The following is a 21,135-nucleotide window of genomic DNA, read 5'->3' as shown; positions in this document are numbered from 1 at the left end:
AGCTAACCAAGAATGTCCAAAACTCAAAAATCTGGTTATTCAATATTTATTGAATATGTCCGTGCAATTAGGTTGAATAAATATCTGGCAATTAATTGTGTCTTGCCTTTGTCAAAATAGCAGCTACAAAATGATGCTTCTTTCCCAGAACAAATGTTGCTAATTCCAACGCTCTTGTCATCAATATCTTAGCTTCAAACATGTCTTCCTTCTGGATGTAAACGGTCGACAAGCCAAGGAGTCCTTCACACAACTAAAAGATATTAAAACAAAGGAATTGCATACTCACACTATAATAAAATATTCTATCCTTGTTGGTTTTATAAAAAATTATATGCTTCTGTTGCAAAAACGTATTTCAGAAATATAACTAGTAAAACATAGGTTCATATTTGTTGAAATCACATGTGTATGAAGGACATATCTCATAAGAAACACAAAAGAGGGTTCTAAAACTTTTTTTGATACCAACAGTTATTTTTGAAATTATATGTCAAACCAAATTTATTCATTTTAACACTTTTATGGATATCATGCTACATGCTGCGCTTCGCACGCATGGAATTATTATACGTGTTGTTTTCATTTTTTTTTATAAATAAATCTGTCTTGGCATTTATTTAATTGTACTTTCAACAGTCTCATTAGTAACATTTACGTTTTGTGTGTTGCAGACAATAAGTATAGGCAATAAATTCTGTACCTTACATTGCTATCTCTTATTTGCATAACCCATATTTCCCTCTCAGTTAAAAACAAATATGAATTAATCATACCTGCAGCTTCTGACTTGGAGACCGAATTCTATTTTGTCGATTTATTGCATCATTGTACACTGTAACAGCCTTGTCATTTTCTCCTAGTTGACGATATACAGTTCCTAGATCATGTAATCCCTGAAAGAACAAACACATATGACTGCTATTTCACAGTGTCTTAAACTTAATTCGACATTAACTTTCAAGATAAGAACAAAGGACACACGTTGGTGGATGGTATTATAGACAAAAAAAAAGAAACTCGTAGAATTAAAGAGCGTCAAAACAATAAACAGGCGAAGAACCTCTTTGAGCAACTGTCATGCAGGTGAAGGGTTTGGGAAGCTATGGAACCAGGTATTATCTGTCAATTTTCACACAGTCAAATGCCTGTGCCAGGTGAGGCGTGTGACAGCTACTGTCCATTCGTTTAATGTGTTTGGGAATTTGATATTGCCGTTTGATTTCTGACTTTCCATTTACATGGTTAAGGATTTCTTACTGAGTTATATAACTAATAAAGGTAAATAAAAGATCACAATTGTAAATGTCGACTCTCGACAACGCTGAACTTACTGTAATGACATCAGGATGTTTACAGCGATATTCCCAACTCTGACTAAATGGGTCGTATACAATAGTTCCATGTGATTCCCCAAAGTTCATCTCAAGTTGTTTTATTAGAGTCTTGTATACTGTTTTGGCTGCTTCCATTAATCCTAGTTTTAGGAAAAACTTTCCAAGATTTCTGACAATATATTAATATGAATATAAGATAAATTGTAAATAATAAATTGATACAAATATGATTATTTAGCTCTATGCCTCAACACAGGGACATATTGATTTGAATATAAATGTTGCTACGCTCCTGAATTATATCTCCAGGTGTCAAGCCAATGGGAAAAATACTGAAAAAGCGGTAACCAACCGTTATGATAGTATAATTTGTTGAATTTACCATGGTCTTTATCATGCCCACTGATATAGGTAGATCTTTAATGTATCTGAAACAATTCATATGTTATCAAAATACCATTTTAAATGATATAAAAAAAGTTATAGAGTTGAGAATTGGCGATTTTAAACTTCAACGTTTCTTTAAACGCATTTAGTATTCTTAACTTGCAAATTTAAGCACTAATGAAGGCAGTTTCATTAATTGTGATTGTACATATATCGATTCATCTTATGATATATAAGAGCTTATCAAATTTGAATCAAATGAATTTGAATCTAATTGTGTATCTCAATGGTGAGTTTCAATAAATTACCTGTACAGTTTGCAGTAGTATGGAACATTTTCCATTATTACACTCTTTGGAACCTTTGCTAATGCAGACATGTATGCCTCTCCTGACAATGAAAATCCACCAAGCTACAAATAGATATGATCGGTAGGATCAATACAGTGTAAAATATCAGTTTGAACGCATCAAGAAGCTTCCATTACACATTTTTAGTTAACATTAGATCCACTGGACAAGGATTTCAAGCTACGCATTACTCGCCATGCAAATACTTGTTCTCTCAAATTAAAACAACATATGGATTGCACACAGCTTGAAATCTATAGACTACTGTTCTTGTTTCTGAAGAGTTCAGACTGGGAAAGCATGCCAGCTGAAGATATAAACTCAGACAAATCTTTATGGTGACCGCAAAACTTGTAATGGGTAGATGTCAGTAATTGTTTTAATTATAACCTGGACGGCAGTTTGTGCGTCTGCTACTTAGTCTTAAAATGAATTTTGTATAATGAGAACATACACACGTGTGATCCATATTCTTAGATATTGAGATGCAAATTGCAAAAAAATTGAAAGAGGATATTTGACAACAAGAAATGTGAAGTTGACAAAAAAAATAATGTAATTCTTACATTTGCCATATGTTTAGTTGAATTCAATCAATTATATCAATATCACGAAAATGACTAAGATATTTGTAATAAAAAGTTAGATTAGGTCTTTAATCTAAGATTTATAGAGTACATGAGATTCAAACTCTCACTGGAATATACGAAATTGAATGACCTTACATCCTCAATATGTCTCTTCCTTGATATTCGTAAGTAATTTTGCCAGAAATCTGTTTCATATTAGTACAAAACGTTTGTCCAATTAGTTCACATTGGAAAAACAACCTTCTTAAAATATCAAGCACTCGTGATCAGGTGTTTCAAATCAAATCGTATTAATTATGAAGCAATGTTACTATAAATACTAACTGATGTTCAATTTTTTTAATTAAGTTCAATATTTACCGTCTTCCATGCTTTGACCAACTCAAAAATGCCATCTTCATTGTCTGAGAGCCTATGGAATACATCTAGACCCGATACTGTAGTTTTAAGTCTTTCTAATTCATTGGCTCTTGTTAAAAGGAACGGTAGTTCTTCTACCTGATAGAAAATTTTATAGATATAGTGTATTCTTTATTATTCGTGGTATACCAATCTTTTTGGTATAGTATAGATATGGGTAAACGGCAAAAATCATAAATGTACAATTTTTAAAGGGGCTTGTATGCATACACGGCACACCACGAGATCAAATACTCAGCTGGACTATCCAAATTTTTCTTATTTTCCCGAAATTAGAACACAGAAAAACAAATGAAGACACAGTAGTGTATTGCATATTGTAGCATATTAATCTATTGCAATACAAATTCATAATTTCAAATAAAATTTGTAGATTTAGCTAACTAAGTCCTTATATTTGTATAAAATAACATTCGTTTATAGCGGAACATTGTTTTAACAATGAATTAGCTGCAATCAAAATTTGCTTGCTGGTCCCTCTCTGTCATCACGAACAGATAACTCTGGCTCATTTCCCAATTAATCCATCATGAAAGGAAGTCAATTCATGCAATTTTTATTCATAGTCTTTTTTAAAAATGATAAAAAGTTCTTTATATTGGTATGTAAAAATTTTAAACGTTTCAAATTTATGAAATTATATTCGTACATCAATTGTTTTGATACATCAATAACAAAAACTGAAATATATTGCATTGATTCATTTTGTAATTATTCAAAATTATATCAGAAACCTAAACATAATTATAAAAAAAATGAACCGTGTTAAGGGGAGACAATTCTCGTATAACTTTTTCGAATTGGCACATAATACTACGGAATGTCACTCATCATACAGATGGCATATCAATATAATTAATTAACTGCGCAATCGCGCTCCACCTTCAATGATGATTCTGAATTATAAATATAACCAGAAGTTGTTAATCTATAGATAGTGAAGACTAATGAAAGCTAACCCACTGTAAAAATATTTTTTTGCACTTTTTTAAAATTTCCTCAGGAAAAATTCTCTAGCCACTTGACTTTCATAGCTCAAAATTGACGTTTTTACAGAATATTTGAATAAAGTAGTTACAGATTATTCGCTTCACAAAGTGTAAGACGCAATAAAAATCGTATGCTTGCACAATCTTACCGAAATACGGATTTAATTAAGTCCTAAACATTTTGACATTTCTTCGAATATTCATCGAAAACCGGTTTAAACAAATCACACGTACGTGTTAAGATCCGACTAAATACCTATTTCCCGATATGGTCAGGTAAAATTGCTACATATTGACAATTGTTGGAAAGACATTAAGGAAATCAATGAAAATATTATTTTCCTTCAAATGATTAAAAAAATATACTTAAATTATATTTCTAAAAGGTAGAAACAAAATTTAGTATATACTGATAATTGTAGCCACGACTAACCAAATGCACATTTTAACAAAACCAAAATAAAAACATACAAGTCATATATATGTTACAGGGAATTTGTAAAATAAGGGATTTTGTAAAATCACTGACATTTCAGGGAATTTGTAAAATCACTGAACTAATTAGTGATTTTATAAAATCCCTGATTATGACCAGTGATTTTACATATATATATATATACGACATCTATTCATAAAATACGTACTGTCCTATTACTGGTTTCTTTTGAAACAAAGAAATTAGCTAAACGTAGGTAACCATTCCGTTTTGCTTCAGCATCAGACAAGTATTTCTTTTCGACGGCTTGTCGAAGATGGTCATGGAAGAAATTCAGCAGTCCATTCCGATTGACCAGATTTTCATAAAGTGATAGGTAGAATGGTGACCACACAGCGCTTGTTACCTGAAAGTATAAAATTATAAATAACAGAAAACAATAAGTAAATATTGTCATTTAAAAGCATTTTCTTCTATTCTATAAGGGATTAACTGACGATTTTGGGAATGCGATTTATTTGTTGATATTGTCTTGTCAATAATTTGCTTTTAACGTTTCAATAAATATATATTATTTTTCAAGATAAAGAGCAATAACGAAAAAAATGGAATTAAGCATCATCTTACGGCCAAAATTTCAAGTAGGAGAATAGTGACAAACTTCAGCTATATTGACTTATTTGAAGACCTTGTCTTGCTGGTAATTTTTGTATTTTTACAGTTCCTATCATTCTTTTTTTTATATATATAAAATTAAAACCAAAACAAAAATGATGAAAATTGTTTAAAGGACAAAATATTGATCTCAATATTACAAACGTTGCTGCTACTTTCTGATTGTTTCTACAGAATCATTAACAACGTAACTTTGTTATCATTTTGCGAGTTTTTAAAAAATAATTTATAAGCGAGCGAAAACAGTTTTTTTTTTACATTTACCATTTTAAGTAGGATTAACCAATTTTTACAACACACAATTACATCAATGGTGAATAAGCACAAACGCACAATTTCAGATAGCATCAAGTAATTAAAATTCACTTAAAACAATTTAATCTAAGCATTTGTTTTATTCGTCAATGTATACATACATCCAAGAGCTCAACTATTTCAGACTCAGACATTCCCTTATTTGCGCACCATAAAGCTGTTGTCGTATCACGCACAAGGTGCTTCCTGTAAAAGGAAATAAACATATGGTAATGATGTTTCTTTAAATGTATAAGTAAAACGATAGTCTTTAACAGAAAAAAAACTAAAATAATATTTCAGATAACAAGGGAAAATCAAAACGCCTTAGACGAAGAAAAACAGAAAAAAACCGCCTTTTTAGAAATACCCAAACAATGAACAGACGAATCAGTTGACAATTATCTACATTATAGACTAAATATTTAGCACCACGAGTCCCACATGAAAGAAAAATCACTATATTGTTTATGCGCATTACACCAATAGCGGTTTATGACGTCGCAGTTTCTGCGAGCTGAAAACGTGAATGAGAGTTATTCCCTCGGAGCTGATTGAGAGATAGTTTAATTTGATAGGTCGATTTTCCGCAAAGAAAATTAAATTGTCTTCATATTATAGACGTGTTCATATCCAACTTAGTAAGAAATCACGTTTCTAAGACGACGTAGAAAAGTCGCTATTTTGTGTTGTATTGTCCAATATTAAATGCATAGGTGCTTCCATAAGTTCAATTTACTTATTTATTTCTAACCCGTTTTCATTCTTTTGCATTTCTATATTTGGTATTCGAACATAATTCTACAAAACAATGTTGGTTATGAGAGTTTTTTCATTGATTTAATTACGTCCTTGGACATTTTTAAATATTGCCTTTTTCCAAATATTTCCTCCTTAGATCAATGTTAAATCTAGTGAACCCCGTCTACTTGTACTTCCAATGTATAAGTTGAAAAAAAAGTTAATTCAACTCCATTTAGCATGTTAAAAAATATATCTTGCGAAGTATTCTATTTTAAACAAAAATGTTAAATTTTGAGTGTAAATTTTGTTCTACATCGATTTAAAAAAAAATATTGGTTCGGCATTTTTCACAATTATTATGGCGCATGTGTTTGATTGCAAAAAATATTAATTGAAGTGTGAAATGAATAAAAGTAGGAACATTATTTTAACAGCTATACTGTTCCTAGAAAATATCTAATACTTTAGCAGGAACATACATTTTGACAGATATATTGTTCCCGGAAAATAGTTAAAACTGAAATTTATAAAACTACTTTTCATATTTTTACCTTTTTTATCTTCTTTTTCTATATGATTTATTTCAATATTGAAAAAAACGTATAAATTCTTTTTAGAAAAAATGTGATAGCGACTTGCAAGAAAAAAATGAGGCCTTACAGTAGAGAAAGAGAAAATATAATGCCCAGCTATATGGATAAATGCTCGGTACTTTTAAAGGAAATGTCCGTTGACGAACAGAGAAAATCAGATTAAGGTTATAATGTTACATAACATCAAAGTGTAAGGTATTGCACAGGAATCGTGTCAAATCAAAAGCAACCAGGTGACATTACAATCCAGTGTACACACTTATTTCAAGAGTGTATATTTTGTTATATACAAACGTTTTCTGTAAGTTACTATTGAATACATTTTCTTACCCGTGTACACATCTGAAGAAATAAATACCATAAAAAAAACATTGATAAAAAAAAATATAATATTATAAAAAAATTCCACGATATGTTGACTTTTTTCCTTAAATTTTTTTATTAATGCTACACGACAATTTTTTTGAAAAACAAAATACTTAAATTCAAATTTTATTGTTAATAATTTTTTATTATCTTATAGAAAACGAGTCTTCATTGCATCCGCTTTTTGTCATTTATTTTTTGAATTCAATTGAAGCAAAATCCAGACATAAAAAAAAAACCGATATGGATTTCTAACTAGAGTACAAACATTTGTGATTGCATACATGTCAACATAGAATATCCGCCAATATTTATCGACAGTTATCGATCCTGATATAGTTGAATATGGTATGCCTGAATTTGATATATAGATAAATTATGTGTTATGTGAATTATGCGTAGCTGAAACAAACAACAAAACAGCAAATATAAAAGATGTGAATAAAAAGAGAATCAACTATACAGCAATCTAAAAAAAAAGCGCAATAACGACTGTCTTCAAACAAAACCGAATCTGATATTCGACAACAAGATGGGTCAATCAAATAAAATGATAATAAAAAAAATACTTAACTTCATTCATGTATGGACTTTCATTTGAACGAAATATCCCAACTTGATCTTTCAAGGGAAAAGACAAAGAAATAACCAATGAATTTATTTTCTGCCAATGAAGATTTTGTATATTTCGATGGACAAGAGAACACCATTAATATATAGTTTGAAGCTTTACCTTGCATTATCTCCCTTCTCAAAGTCTTCCTCAAGTCGGTCCAAAATTTTGGCGAACAAGTCTTGTGGAGTATCTGCAGACAAATATTCTTGGATTTTCTCTGTGAGTGTTCGAAATGAGCCATACATACGAACCTAAAATATATTCTATGTAATTGTGTGTTTTATAACGGATTTGTTAAAATTAAATGTTTCCTGACATACAACAGATAAGCAATGATAAACAGGCCAAGAATATAACGATATTATTAATTACATCATCTGCGAAAAGAGGGACGAAAGATACCAGAAGGACAGTCAAACTCACAGATTGAAAATAAATTTTCATTGCCATGGCTAAAAACAAAAAGTTACACTGACAAATGATAGTACAGAAGACACAACATAGAAAACTAAAGACTAAGAAACACGAAACCCACCAACAACTGGGGTGCGTTTGTGCCATTCTTGATTATATAAATTATGATAATCATTATTGAAATGCTCACATATGTTGGTAATCTCTCCTTGACATATGCATTAGGGGTAAATATAAGTGTAGACAGTTTTCAAAACTTGAATTGATGAAGTGTGCCTTAGATAGTGTTGCATGATTAACAAATCAATAAAAATTATATAAATATTCATAACTATCCTGTTCAAGGCATTAAGCATTAGACGAGGTTCCCACTGTTCTTCAACTTTAAACTTGTTTGGATTTCTTACTTTTTTTTATCTGAGCGTCTTTGATGTGTCTTAAGTAGACGAAATTCGTGTCTGGCATATCAAATTATAAGTCTGGTACCTTTGATAATTATTCTGTAAGTTATCTGGCCTTATAAGTTTACCAATTAAGGGCAAATAGATAATATGTAAACTCACTTTGTAAATACAGGATTCCAAACAACTATGACTGATAAATGTTAATTAATAAACTAGATACTACGATTGAAATGTTATTATTGCATCAGACGCGTATTTCGTCTACAAAGACTCGTCAGTGACGCTAAAATACAAAAATGTTAAAAAAGTCAAATATAGTTCGAAGAAGAAGAGCATTGAGAACCAAAACTCCTAATGTTTTGCAAAATAAAGCTAAGGTAATCTATGCCTGAGGTACAAAAGCCTAAGTATTTCTAAAATTCAAAGTTTCATGTTTAAAGTTAAAGTGACATAGTTGTGGATTCCTCAAATTATGAGACAATCAAAACTCACCTCGTCTAGTAGCGATTTTAGATATAATGGATTTGATGTCTGTTTGACGGAAACAATCATTTCTTTTTGTTGCTGGTTTAGAGTTTTACCATAAATTCCTTCCAGGTACTCGGTAACTATCTGCAGTTTCTGTGAGTCTTGTAATGGTAATACTTTCATGCTTGGCCATCCAGCTTGATTACAAGCTGCCATTGCCTGTGTATGTAAAAGAAATTATCCATGTTAATATCAGGGAGTATATTTGTCGCCATTAATCTGTTTTTCTTAATCATTCTAGTTCCCCAGAAAACACAATAAGTCATGTAATTTCATATTACTAAACTAGAGGCTCTAAAGAGCCTGTGTCGCTCACCTTGGTCTATGTGAATATTAAACAAAGGACGCAGATGGATTCATGACAAAATTGTGTTTTGGTGATGGTGATGTGTTTGTACATCTTACTTGCCTGAACTTTCTTGCTGCTTACAATGATCTCTATCTATAATGAACTTGACCCAGTAGTTTCAGTGGAAAATTGTTAAAAATTGACTGTAAAGGACAATTACTCCTTAGGGGGTCAATTGACCATTTCGGTCATGTTGACTTATTTGTGAATCTGACTTTGCTGAACATTATTATTGTTTACAGTTTATCTCTATCTATAATAATATTCAAGATAATAACCAAAAACAGCAAAATTTCCTTAAAATTACCAATTCAGGGGCAGCAACCCAACAACTGGTTGTCCGATTCATCTGAAAATTTTAGGGCAGATAGATCTTAACCTGATAAACAATTTAACTTCATTCAGATTTGCTCTAAATGCTTTGGTTTTTTACAAAATCTTCTCCTCTGAAACTACTGGGCTTAATGTAACCAAACTTGACTTGACTTCAATCATCATTGGGGTATCTAGTTTAAAAAAGGTGTGGCGTGACCCGGCCAATAAACATTTTTCCAGTCAGATTTGCTCTAAATGCTTTGGTTTTTGAGGTATAAGCCAAAAACTGCATTTTACCCCTATGTTCTATTTTTAGCCATGGCGGCCATCTTGATTGGTTGGCCGGGTCACCGGACACATTTTTTTAAACTAGATGATGATTGTGGCCAAGTTTGATTAATTTGGCCCAGTAGTTTCAGAGGAGAAAATTTTTGTAAAAGTTAACGACGACGGAAGACGACAGACTTCGACGGACGCCGGACGCCACGTAATGTGAAAAGTTCACTTGGCCCTTTGGGCCAGGTGAGCTAAAACAAAAAGTAGGAGTAAAGGTACTCTCAATTACTATTTTTACCACAATTGCATGTCAAAATATAAACGCTAGATATCCTGTGAAGTAGAATAAATAAATATAAAAACACATTAATTTTGTAAAAAAATTATTCTCAATGAAAATATGAGTTAATGAAAGCTTTAAGTTCCAAAATGTACGTTTTGACAGTAAAGTTTATGGATAGGTTTTGTGTGTTTTTACAAGTTTAAATTGTCCCCTTTAATAGGAAACTGGGTTATTTATACCGATAAATGGACACAATTGAATAAATTTAAATATCGACTATATTTCATTAAACAGAAATCAACTCATATCACTTACCAGTACCTGAATGATATTGCTATTTTAGATATTCAGCATGTTTTAATTGTTCTTACAAAACAAAACGTACTTTATTCAAGTAAAAGAAGCCAAAAAAATGGATTTTATTGTTAAACATGAGAAACTGCAATGCAAATAACGGTAACATTTAAGTAGAAAGCGTTTGAAAAACACTATTATCCTGAAATGTTGACTTACCCTTCCTGGAAGTGTAGACAACAAAACAAAAACATTTGGTGGTATTTCTGACGGTATCCAATCAAGATCATGCTCCGTTCCCTCTAACTCTATATAAGATGATAACGACATCATTTTGAAATATATATTGGATGAATTTGCGATTTTTTTTACTTTTGTAACACTGATACATGCATTTACTGAGTTAAACGAGAAAAGGGATTTTTAAAATTTTTGACGAAAACAAAAATTCACGTGTTAACAATGTTATGCTACATTGACCCAATTTGTAGCACAAACTATCAGAAAACAAGCAGTATGAGTAGAGATTTCATAGATTCCAAAATACTTCACATGTTATATCTTCCAAACTGTTGATCAAATATGAAGTCATTGTATACAGTAGAACTAGAGAAATGTACAGCGAAAAGTTAAAATTCATTCAGCATATATAAAATAAATAGTATCGGCAAAAATTAAGTATTTGTCTGACAGACAAAAATAAAATCCTCTCAAAGTTCCACGCATGTATGTTAATCAAAGAAGGGTAGATTATGTAGTTTAATCTGCGAAAAGTAATGCAAATATATTTATTAGACGGACTCAACAACTATATATTTATTTGGAATCTTGTGCGGCTAACGACATGAGTACACACAAGAAATATATCATATGCATCTACATATTGGTAAATGCAGATTATTGTTCTTATTTGATAATGTTTTACCTCCTTCGCCAGAGTCAAGCTGATTTAAAGCATCAAATACAATGACAACTTTTGTCAATGACCCAGCCATTCTAAGCCACTTGCCAATCTCATGAATAAGGATAGAATCAGATGACGGAATCTGCATGTCAAAGTTGAAGAAAACTTTTATTTCTCCAAATAGCCTGCAAGCACATATAATTAGATTTGAGTTCCAATAGTAACTATATTTAAAAATATGAATTTTACCGGACCCGGATGATTAAACATATTTGTTTTTAATAAAAAAGATTTTAAAATGACTCTTTTTAAATAACATATCACATTTTATACGAACTCACAAGTATTTGAAAATAAGGCAGAAAATTAACAAATCTCAAATTTCATGCCTATAGTTGTAAGTCTCAATAACATAAAGTAAACTGTAATGTCATGTAATGACTAACTATATGAAATATTTTTCAATGGTCGTATTGGTGTTTTTCCTTTGAAATACTGTGTTATTTACGACTGATTGACCAAAATAATTATATATGTTTTATAATATTACTTCTATACTTATTCGATCAGCTATACAATCAAAACAACACTATATACATTTTTGTATGCATAGATTCATGTTTTAATACCTCAATCTCACATATGTTTTAATAATGTACTTACTATAATATTACTATAACAGCTATTATTAAACTATGATAGTAACAAACTTTCTTGTGCACAAATGAATAAGTATTAAAACGTTCTACATTATGCATGACTTGCATACAATTAAATTTACCTTCGAATCAACTTAATATAATTGGCACTGTCAGCTGAGCTGCCAATAAAATGGACAAAAATGAATGTTGCCGGCTCTGCTTCTTCAACCTGCTTGACCCAGTTAGCGACCAAAGCTGATTTACCACAACCTTAAGATGAATTTAAATAGTACTCATTTAAAAAGTATTCGTTAGGCTAATGTGTTTTTTTTTTATTTAAATACTAATTGTAATTACATACAAGAGCCCGTATCGCTCACTTGTTATTTTTTTTCTTACATCTTTCATCAATGATTATTTTTGCTTTTCATTATATATAAATGAGTGGCTTAAAAATGCCATTTAAATATTCATTGAATCTGTCATATTTTCAAAAGCAAATAAATGCATTTTACTCATATGTTGCATTTTAGCCTTAGTATCTATGTTTCTTGGCATAAAAAAATTAAATACAAATTTTTTACTTGATTCATTTGAGACTATTTTTAAAGTTGGCATTGTTGATTAATAACTCAGGAAGGGTCGGATAGTCCTGTTACACTTATTACACCCGTCGTGTTATTCTTCAAATAACATTTATTGAAATAAGTCATTACAAAATTGACTCATATGTAACTCTTTACACTTTAGGTCCATCAGAAATATTTAAATGCTAAACCCTAATTGCTAATCTAGTATGAAACTCAATTTTGAAATGTTACTTCCTGCAGTTTGATAGGAATTTATATAGGAAATTCCTAACCAACTGATTCCTACATTACAAAAAAATATATGGAAAGATGTTTCCTTGCAATTTTACTTAATTAACATCTGAAATTTATTTTTGTTGGCTAATTGACATCTAATTAGTAACAAACTTTTACTGATTTTAAAAATCGGAAGTAGGAACTGATCAATCAAATTGATGAAAAATAAACATATTGTAATGATACTCACCAGACTCTCCCAGCAGTACAAAAGGTGTAGTTTGATTTTGACTTCTATTGTTGTTAATTTCTGTAAAGTAATCTTGACTTCCAATATAAACTCTACATCTTGCCGATGAAAATGCTGCATGAGCCTCTCTCTGTTGTTCTAGTTTGGAAAGCTCGGTTCCTTTTGGGAAATCGTCATCAAGGCATTTTTCTAAATCCTACAAATATCATGTTTTACAAATGAGAAGTCATATTAAGAAGAAAAATTGTACTGAAGTTTGAAAGTTGACACCGCCTATTTGAGATTTTTTGGCGACAGATCTTTAACTACAGTACTGGTATTCCAATTTTTTATCTATACGAATTTTTCAGTGGATTATGTTAATAATCTTCAAAACTTACTTTTTTAATATATTCAGACACTTCCAATGGTTTCTTGAATGTTCTCACATTTAAATCTTTGTGCTTAGTCACTTGTTCTTTCAACCAATCTTGATGGGTACGATGCCAATCCGATTCAGATATCAGTCGCTAAAAATATTATATGTAAACATTCAAAAGAAATTGATTGCAAAACAAGAACAGTGAACACACATATGTCTTTATATACTAAAATCTTCAAACAAAACATTCAGCTTTTCTAACCCTAGCATCAACCTTTATCAATATATTTTTTTTTTTAATTTAAAAAAAGTAAAAATTTCTAATGTCCGCGTCATACTGTCCCGATTTTTAGGCCGATGGCAACACGATAATGGAAATTTTCAAAATCGGGACTGATCGTATCCTGATTGGGCTATTCGTAGTGCCATCTTTAACCATCGTAGAACCATCGGCCACTTTTTCTAGCCTTCGGCGACAACTTCTGGAAGAGTTCTAAATTTTTTAACATGTTAAAAAATCCCCAAAGGTGCGATCGATGTTGAGGTTTCGCATTGAGTTCGTATCACCATCCTCATTATCGTAATGTTACCGGGAATGCATCTTTGAACATCGTATTGCATTCGTGTTTCAATTGTTTCCATCGGGCAGTTTAGACATTACGATGATGACACGAATGAATCATGAAGCTACCCGAATGTCTTACGATGGCAACACTACTTCGTAAAGACCTCGTAATCCCGTCGTGTTGCATTCGAATAAAAGTACGAAGGCGACAAGATGGAACTACGACGGCAATAAATCCAGCTAAATGTAAGTTAATTTTCGCGCTAAAATACATTTTAAGTGCGATGCGCGATATGCACTGGTCAGTCTAATACGACAGTTAATAAAGACGTTCACAAATTCCAATGCAACAAGAAGAGCAGTTATGACAGGCTCAGGATTTACTTTTACAAATAAAATATTGTTTTTTGGCAATTTTTCATATCAAGTAACATAATGAAAATCACCAACCCAACACTGCAGGTACATGGATATAGGGAAACCAACTTTTTCTTCATTATTCTGATTTTTTATGTATTGTCACACGAATGTTTACTCCATATTCATTTTGTTTTCTAAATGTCATATTTTGCCGCATTTGTTGCTTTCCTCACATCTATATTATTATGATATTCTCCTGGAAAAAAGAAGAAGAATCATATTGTCTGCTATTAGTAAGGTGAGGCGTCGACGCTTGTTGTTCCGTCTTCTTGGGGCTCTTGGTCCTGTTTATGGATTTCTTGTTCAGTTTCGATCGGACTTCCAGTTCTTTGTCTCTTTTACTCTTGGCTATGGGTATCCGATTCCGAACTTTCTCTTTCTATATCTATTTTTATTTTGGTCGTGTACTTTCCTGCTATACTAATACCCTCCCTTTTCCTCTTCCTCTCCCTCTCCCTGATTTGGGTTGCATTATACGAAGAGACTCAGAGTCAAGGTTTAACCTTCAAGATCATGGTCTTCCGTCTTATGATTAAACCAGAAATGAAACGTACAATATAATATATTTTTAATATTGATCAAACAATTTAAAACGCGTAATGCCTTTGGCATATAATTTAAATGCATCGTAAGCTGTACACGACGTCTTTTAGACATCGTATGCCCATCGCGCCATCATCGTAATCCATTGTGTAGCTATCGTTATCCATCGTGTAATCTTCGTAATCCATCGTGTAGGCTTCGGCTGAGATATGAAGCTTACATACCCGTCTTCGGTTAACCTTCGTATGTCCATCTTTTGCTATTGTATATAATTTCGGCACCATCGTATAGACTTCGTTTTTCATCGAACTGGATTCCGTCACTTTTTTTTATATTTTAACGAGATCGGGACCAACTTCATACGAACTTACAATTTTCGCATTCGGGTGTCCATCGTATATAAAAATTTGAAAGGGTTCCGCAGAACCCAGTGTCTCCTACTTTTGCTGTAAATCGCAAGCTCAACAAAAATGAGGAAAAAAATCAATAAAAGTATTCCTCTTGATACTATCTTTTTATTGTAAGAAGCTTCTGTCCGAGTTTGGTAAAAATCAAGGATAGTTAATAAATCTTATAAATGTTTTGAAAACTTTAACTGCAGACTGTATGTAATGCTAACTGGAAGAAAATCCAAGTCCATTTAAAAGCAAAATACAGAATAAATAGAGTTATTTTTTTACAACATTTACTTCTGGATACTATCTTATGATCATAAATAAGCTTCTGTCCAAGTTTGGTAGAAATCCAGTATAGTTTAAGAAAGTTATTAAAATTTCAAAAACTTTAACCACAGAGTGAATATTTGTGGACGCCGCCGCCGACGACGACGACACCGACGACGACGGAATGTAGGATCGTTTAGTCTCGCTTTTTCGACAAAAGTCGAAGGCTCGACAAAAATCGGGACAGTGTGAAGCGGGCATTAGCAAATACCTATATTCTACACAAAAACTGTACTTATAATAAGCATTTTATTTATCAACATAAAATATTGAAGCATTTTGTGATCACTTGCTGTTATCAAGTTAATATATAACAAGGCACAAATGACGTTTACCTTATACTCATCCTCTGAAAAATCTTCTTTTGAAGGAGGGTCTCGAAGATAAAAGAAACATTTATCTTTCACCAAATCTGGGTCGTTCAAAACTCCATGGAACACCTCCAACTGCACAAATAGTTAAGTTAAGATTGTTTAAAATTCTAAGAATTGAATCATTTTTATGCTCACAACTAATGCATATACAGTTTTGTTAAATAATATAAACAAACAGCACTATATATGTGTTACTGTGTTTCTAAGAAAAAACCCGTATTAGAGATGGATTATATCGAATAACATATAGTAAAGTACCATAAACAAATCGCAGGAAAGATATTTAGTAGACAACAAATGTTTCGTCAATGATTCGGTTGTTCAAAAATATTTAAAAATCAAAAGTTAATTTGAAATAAAGGAGGACGAGCTAAAATCTAGAAAAGACTTAAAAGAATGCAGGGGTGAACTATTTATCAATTTAATTTGGAATGGTAAACTACAAATATGTGTTATGAACTTGTATTATGTAATATATACTTATACCATATCAGCTTTGTATATAATAGTGTGCTACTTTAAATACTGTAAGCGGCAGCTGACTATATAAGTTGTTTACTACATGTTAAGGGGGCTCGACAGTCTAAATACTTTTTTTTGTTGAACTAATCATTTGCTAATAAGAAAAATAGAGATAATAAAAAAAAGAACTTTATTACAGAAATCGCTAAATTTTACAAAAAATTAATTTAAGTACAGCTTATTTGAAAATTATAATAAAAAATATAGTTCACAACGTTGAGTTAAAAAATATCTTTCAATTTTAATGTCAAAAATGGCATATTTGCAAAAGGGGAGATAATTTGGACCCTTTTCAATGATATTAACATTTTAAAAGTCATCTGGGGACAACACGATTTGAATTTTTTTTAATGATTAAGGGTTATAAATAAAACAAATTAATGAAAAATTAATGTGTATTTTTTTCTGAAATGTTTTTACCCTCGATCCTCCTTAATAATCTATTGCTTACTTGGGTAACGCTTGTATCATATCTATATTTATCAATCCATTTAAGTTTTGGATTGTTTTCAATTGCATAATCATATGACATATTCAGAACATCATCTGGTTTGTCTTCTGTTTGACACCATCCAAACCTGTCACCCATGAGACAGATAAAGTACGGACGACATCTCTCAATCTAAAACATAAAAATGTTTTTTGCAAAATATGGACAAGTTAAGAAGAGTGGGATGAAAGATACCAGAGGTACATTCAAACTAATAGATTGAAAATAAACTGACAATGCCATGGCTAAAAACAGAAAGACAAACAGATAAATAATAGTACAGAAGACACAACATTGAAAACTAAAGACTAAGCAACACGAACCCCAACAAAATCAGCGGATGATTTTTCATGTTCTCCAGAAGGGTGTGCAGATCCTACTCCACATGTTGCCCCTGTCCTGTTTATAATGTTAATACACATTCGGTAAACAGTCTACTTCAGTAGGTTACATTCGTGAAAAGGGAATGGTATTGCAGTTATTTCATAACGGTAAACCAATTCGTGATGGCGTCCGCAAGAAAATCTTGATAGGAAATTCAAGCCCGGGAATATCGTATCAATCGGGAGATATATACACCGTGTGCAGGCGCTGCTGAAATGTTGCTACATTGAAATGTAAAATTCACAATTGGGAAGCTGAAATCATCTCTTTTGTCATAAAGTTACGTTTTCAACAGACCCGCATTGTCAATTGCAAGATGCAAGTAAAGATATGAGGCCGACTTAACTGTATATGTAGTATCCTTCATATCTAGGTCGATTAGAGAATATACTATTTTGGAACATAAAGAACTATGGGTAATTTTATTATTCATATCCGAAAATGAAAATAAGGTCATATTATTAGTTGTATTTCAATTGTTTAGTACGTCTTTATCCCATCACGACTCTTTGGTGTACGCTTTTGAAATCATTATCCAGAATGCATTACATTCTGAAACGGCGAATATATGCTCTAAAAGAGATTGTGTCACTCAGCTGGATTTGTCAATATGTTTTACAATGTCCACTTTTTAATATTGCAGAAAAGACAATGATTTATGACAAAATTTTGTTTGATCTAGTATTGCCGATATTTTTTCTACTTTCAGATTGTCTCTATCTACCTAAGCTACATGCTAGCTTTTGTCCCAAAACACTAAAATACTTAACATACTCATTCAAGGGCAATAATTCTTCATAAAGAAGATAGACAACTTTGTTTGTGTTGGCTTATTTGTGAATCTTCACTTATACATTACATTCTTTATGTAAAAATAGACGGAATAAAGGAAAAAAAAAAGAAGGCAACATGTTTAAAGAAAAAAATAAAGAAATTAGGTATTACTCATACAGTTTCTTCTTTTATAAGTTGCACAATGAAATTTCCTATACAAACTCCCCTTTGGAATAAAAGTCTTCAACCTTTGCTTTGAAGTTTCGTAAAAAAAATACCCTAGAACAGAAAGTTGATATGCGCTAAAAAAAATTCAAAGGTCAAAACATAGAGCTTGGCGTTATATTTTCAATCTTTATATGCCCCAATTCATTGAGATTTAAATGATTTTAAAATTATGTACATTCACTTCAATTCATCCACAGAATTCAAATATCGTTGTAACCACATCTTTTTATACTTGTAACATCCTAAGTTGTGTCTTTATGAGATGAAACTGTATAACATATCCTCTTTTATGAATAAGATATGACAGAAAAAATGTATAAATACCTCTTGTAAACAGATTGATATCGTTTGTCCATGACTCGTTTGTTCTTTTGTAATACCCCATCTAAGATCTACATATGTGAAGAAAACTCCACGATCTGTACACATTCGGTTTATCTAAAACCAAATTTAAGAGATAGTTTTATTTTCATATTTCATAGGATTTTATATTCTTGATATTAGTTTACATAAGATAAAAATATGAGGTTGTAGAAGTAAGTGGACTTTACCGATGCAGAAAAAAATCGATCTATTATTATAACTCTCAACACTTAGTTTTAAGGCAATCATTCTTCATTTAGTTATCATGATTTTACTCCAATAGATGATCAATGTGACAATTTATATTATGAAGTCGTCCATGTATTAACAATTTCAAATTTCTTAACATGTTTGGACAAATATTGAGATAGCGATATAACGCAACTAAAAATGGCATTCACTGATAATTTCTAGCACGAAGCGTCTTGATATTATTAGTTACATAGTGTGCTAGTGACCTAATATGATATATAAAGGGTCAGTAAATTCCATATGGAATTTACTTAACCTGTATATATCATATTGTGCGGTTATGCAGTTGTAAACTTGAATTCTACTGGCTGCCTTGCCATCAGCTAAATAAGCATGTTCGCCTTACACATCCCAATCAAATTGTCCCAATAGAAGAAACCTTCTTACAAAACATGTGCCTGTAGCCAATCAAAAATCGCGTTGTAATATGGTGACCTTTAGCCAATGTGCTCAAACTCTTAAGTTGAATAAAAACACATGAACTATGCACTACATGGAAAATCAATAGATCATCAGGTTACACGATACACATTAAGAGAGAGGTCGTGATCAGTGGGCGGAGTTAACATGTATATATTGCGTAGTGAAATCTAGGACACTTGTGTATTAAACGTTTAATTAATTATATACCTAATACGGTTAGCATAACCGCACAAAAATGTTATCATGCTTTGACCCAACAGTAGTATAGTACTTGAACGACTCCAGCGCACCCCCTCCAAAAAAAAAAAAAAAATTTGACCCCCAAAAAATTACCCTCATTTCAAGTAAAAGAGCCCTAAATTTTCATAAAAAAGCAAAAAAACACCCCAAAAAACACCAAATTTTCTTACTCCCAAAAAAATTTTTTTTTTACTTTGGAAAAAAACGTTATTAAAAACACCCAAAAAACAACAAAAAAATTCCAAAAAAAAATAAATAAAAAAACCGGGAGAACTGACAGAGAAAGAATTCTGTGGGATTTAAGAGAAAAATAAAAAAATCAATTTTTACTTTAAAAAATGAAACAACCTACAGCTCCTAATTTATATCCAGAATTACCTATAGAAGATGGACAAAACTATAGATTACAAAAAATTTCAGAAATAGAAAATTCTTTAAAAAATGAAAGAGACAAAAGAAATTCTTTATATAAAAAATATAAAAGAGGAGTAAACTTTACAGATGGAATAGATACAACTTTAATTTCAGCATCAGTTATTTCTGCAGGTATAGGTATTGCTATTCCTATTTTATTACCATTACAGATTACAGCAGTCGCATGCGGTAGTGTTGGGGGTGTAATAAAATTAATAAGAAGAAAGCTTACTTCAAAAGCTAAAAAACATTATGAAATAAAAACTTTAGCAGAGTGTAAATTAAATAGTATTAAAGATTTAATTTCTAGATCTTTAACTGACAATAAAATAAGTGAAGAAGAATTTAAACTTATTTTAGAAGAACTAGAAAAATTTAATGAGATGAAAAAAAATTTAAAAATGGCAAATTTAAAAACTTCAAAAAGTTTACCAGAAGATGAAAGAAGAAAAATTATAGAAGAAACAGAAAATAGAGTAAGAAATGAAATAAAAAAAAAAATGGAAAATCTATAATTTTTATAAACAAAATAACTTTAGTTGAAAATCACCACTATGTGAACGTGGGAAATCCACCAAACTATGAATCAATTTTTAATTAAATAAATGGATGAAGAAACAAAAGAAAAATTAGTAAAAAATGTAAAAATAATGTTAAATAAAAAATTTAATTATTTTTATCTTAAGTTGTTTTTAACAGGTTCTTTTTATTGTTTATTATCTAATATTTTAGATGAATAAAATGGCTGAAGGAGGTTATGAGTTTGATAATCCTGAGTTTAAAAATAATGATTATGATG

The 21,135-nt window shown here is 31.1% G+C and overlaps 1 protein-coding gene across 2 annotated transcripts in view; it reads right to left on the bottom strand.

Annotated features, from left to right (window-relative positions):
* The window catches only part of LOC134698849 (TPR repeat-containing protein DDB_G0287407-like), a 52,639-nt gene that overhangs the window by 1,534 nt on the left and 29,970 nt on the right, over positions 1-21,135 (bottom strand). The window contains exons 14-31 of one of the 2 annotated variants that reach the window (XM_063560516.1): positions 18,969-19,082; positions 17,220-17,390; positions 16,208-16,318; positions 13,642-13,770; positions 13,262-13,457; positions 12,346-12,475; positions 11,586-11,749; positions 10,880-10,968; positions 9,108-9,302; positions 7,915-8,048; positions 7,146-7,157; positions 5,601-5,685; positions 4,718-4,915; positions 3,025-3,162; positions 2,033-2,136; positions 1,335-1,506; positions 777-896; positions 107-253 (exon numbers count right to left, since the gene is read on the bottom strand). In XM_063560516.1, coding sequence (XP_063416586.1) covers positions 107-253; positions 777-896; positions 1,335-1,506; positions 2,033-2,136; positions 3,025-3,162; positions 4,718-4,915; positions 5,601-5,685; positions 7,146-7,157; positions 7,915-8,048; positions 9,108-9,302; positions 10,880-10,968; positions 11,586-11,749; positions 12,346-12,475; positions 13,262-13,457; positions 13,642-13,770; positions 16,208-16,318; positions 17,220-17,390; positions 18,969-19,082 — 2,409 coding nt within the window. The remainder of the gene's footprint in view (positions 1-106; positions 254-776; positions 897-1,334; positions 1,507-2,032; positions 2,137-3,024; positions 3,163-4,717; positions 4,916-5,600; positions 5,686-7,145; positions 7,158-7,914; positions 8,049-9,107; positions 9,303-10,879; positions 10,969-11,585; positions 11,750-12,345; positions 12,476-13,261; positions 13,458-13,641; positions 13,771-16,207; positions 16,319-17,219; positions 17,391-18,968; positions 19,083-21,135) is intronic. The other variant, XM_063560517.1, reaches the window with a different exon arrangement.

Source organism: Mytilus trossulus, unplaced genomic scaffold, assembly GCF_036588685.1.
Source record: "Mytilus trossulus isolate FHL-02 unplaced genomic scaffold, PNRI_Mtr1.1.1.hap1 h1tg000024l__unscaffolded, whole genome shotgun sequence".
NCBI classification, from domain to species: Eukaryota; Metazoa; Mollusca; class Bivalvia; order Mytilida; family Mytilidae; genus Mytilus; species Mytilus trossulus.
Note: the sequence above shows the minus strand (reverse complement) of the source record. Positions and strands in the feature narration are given on the sequence as shown.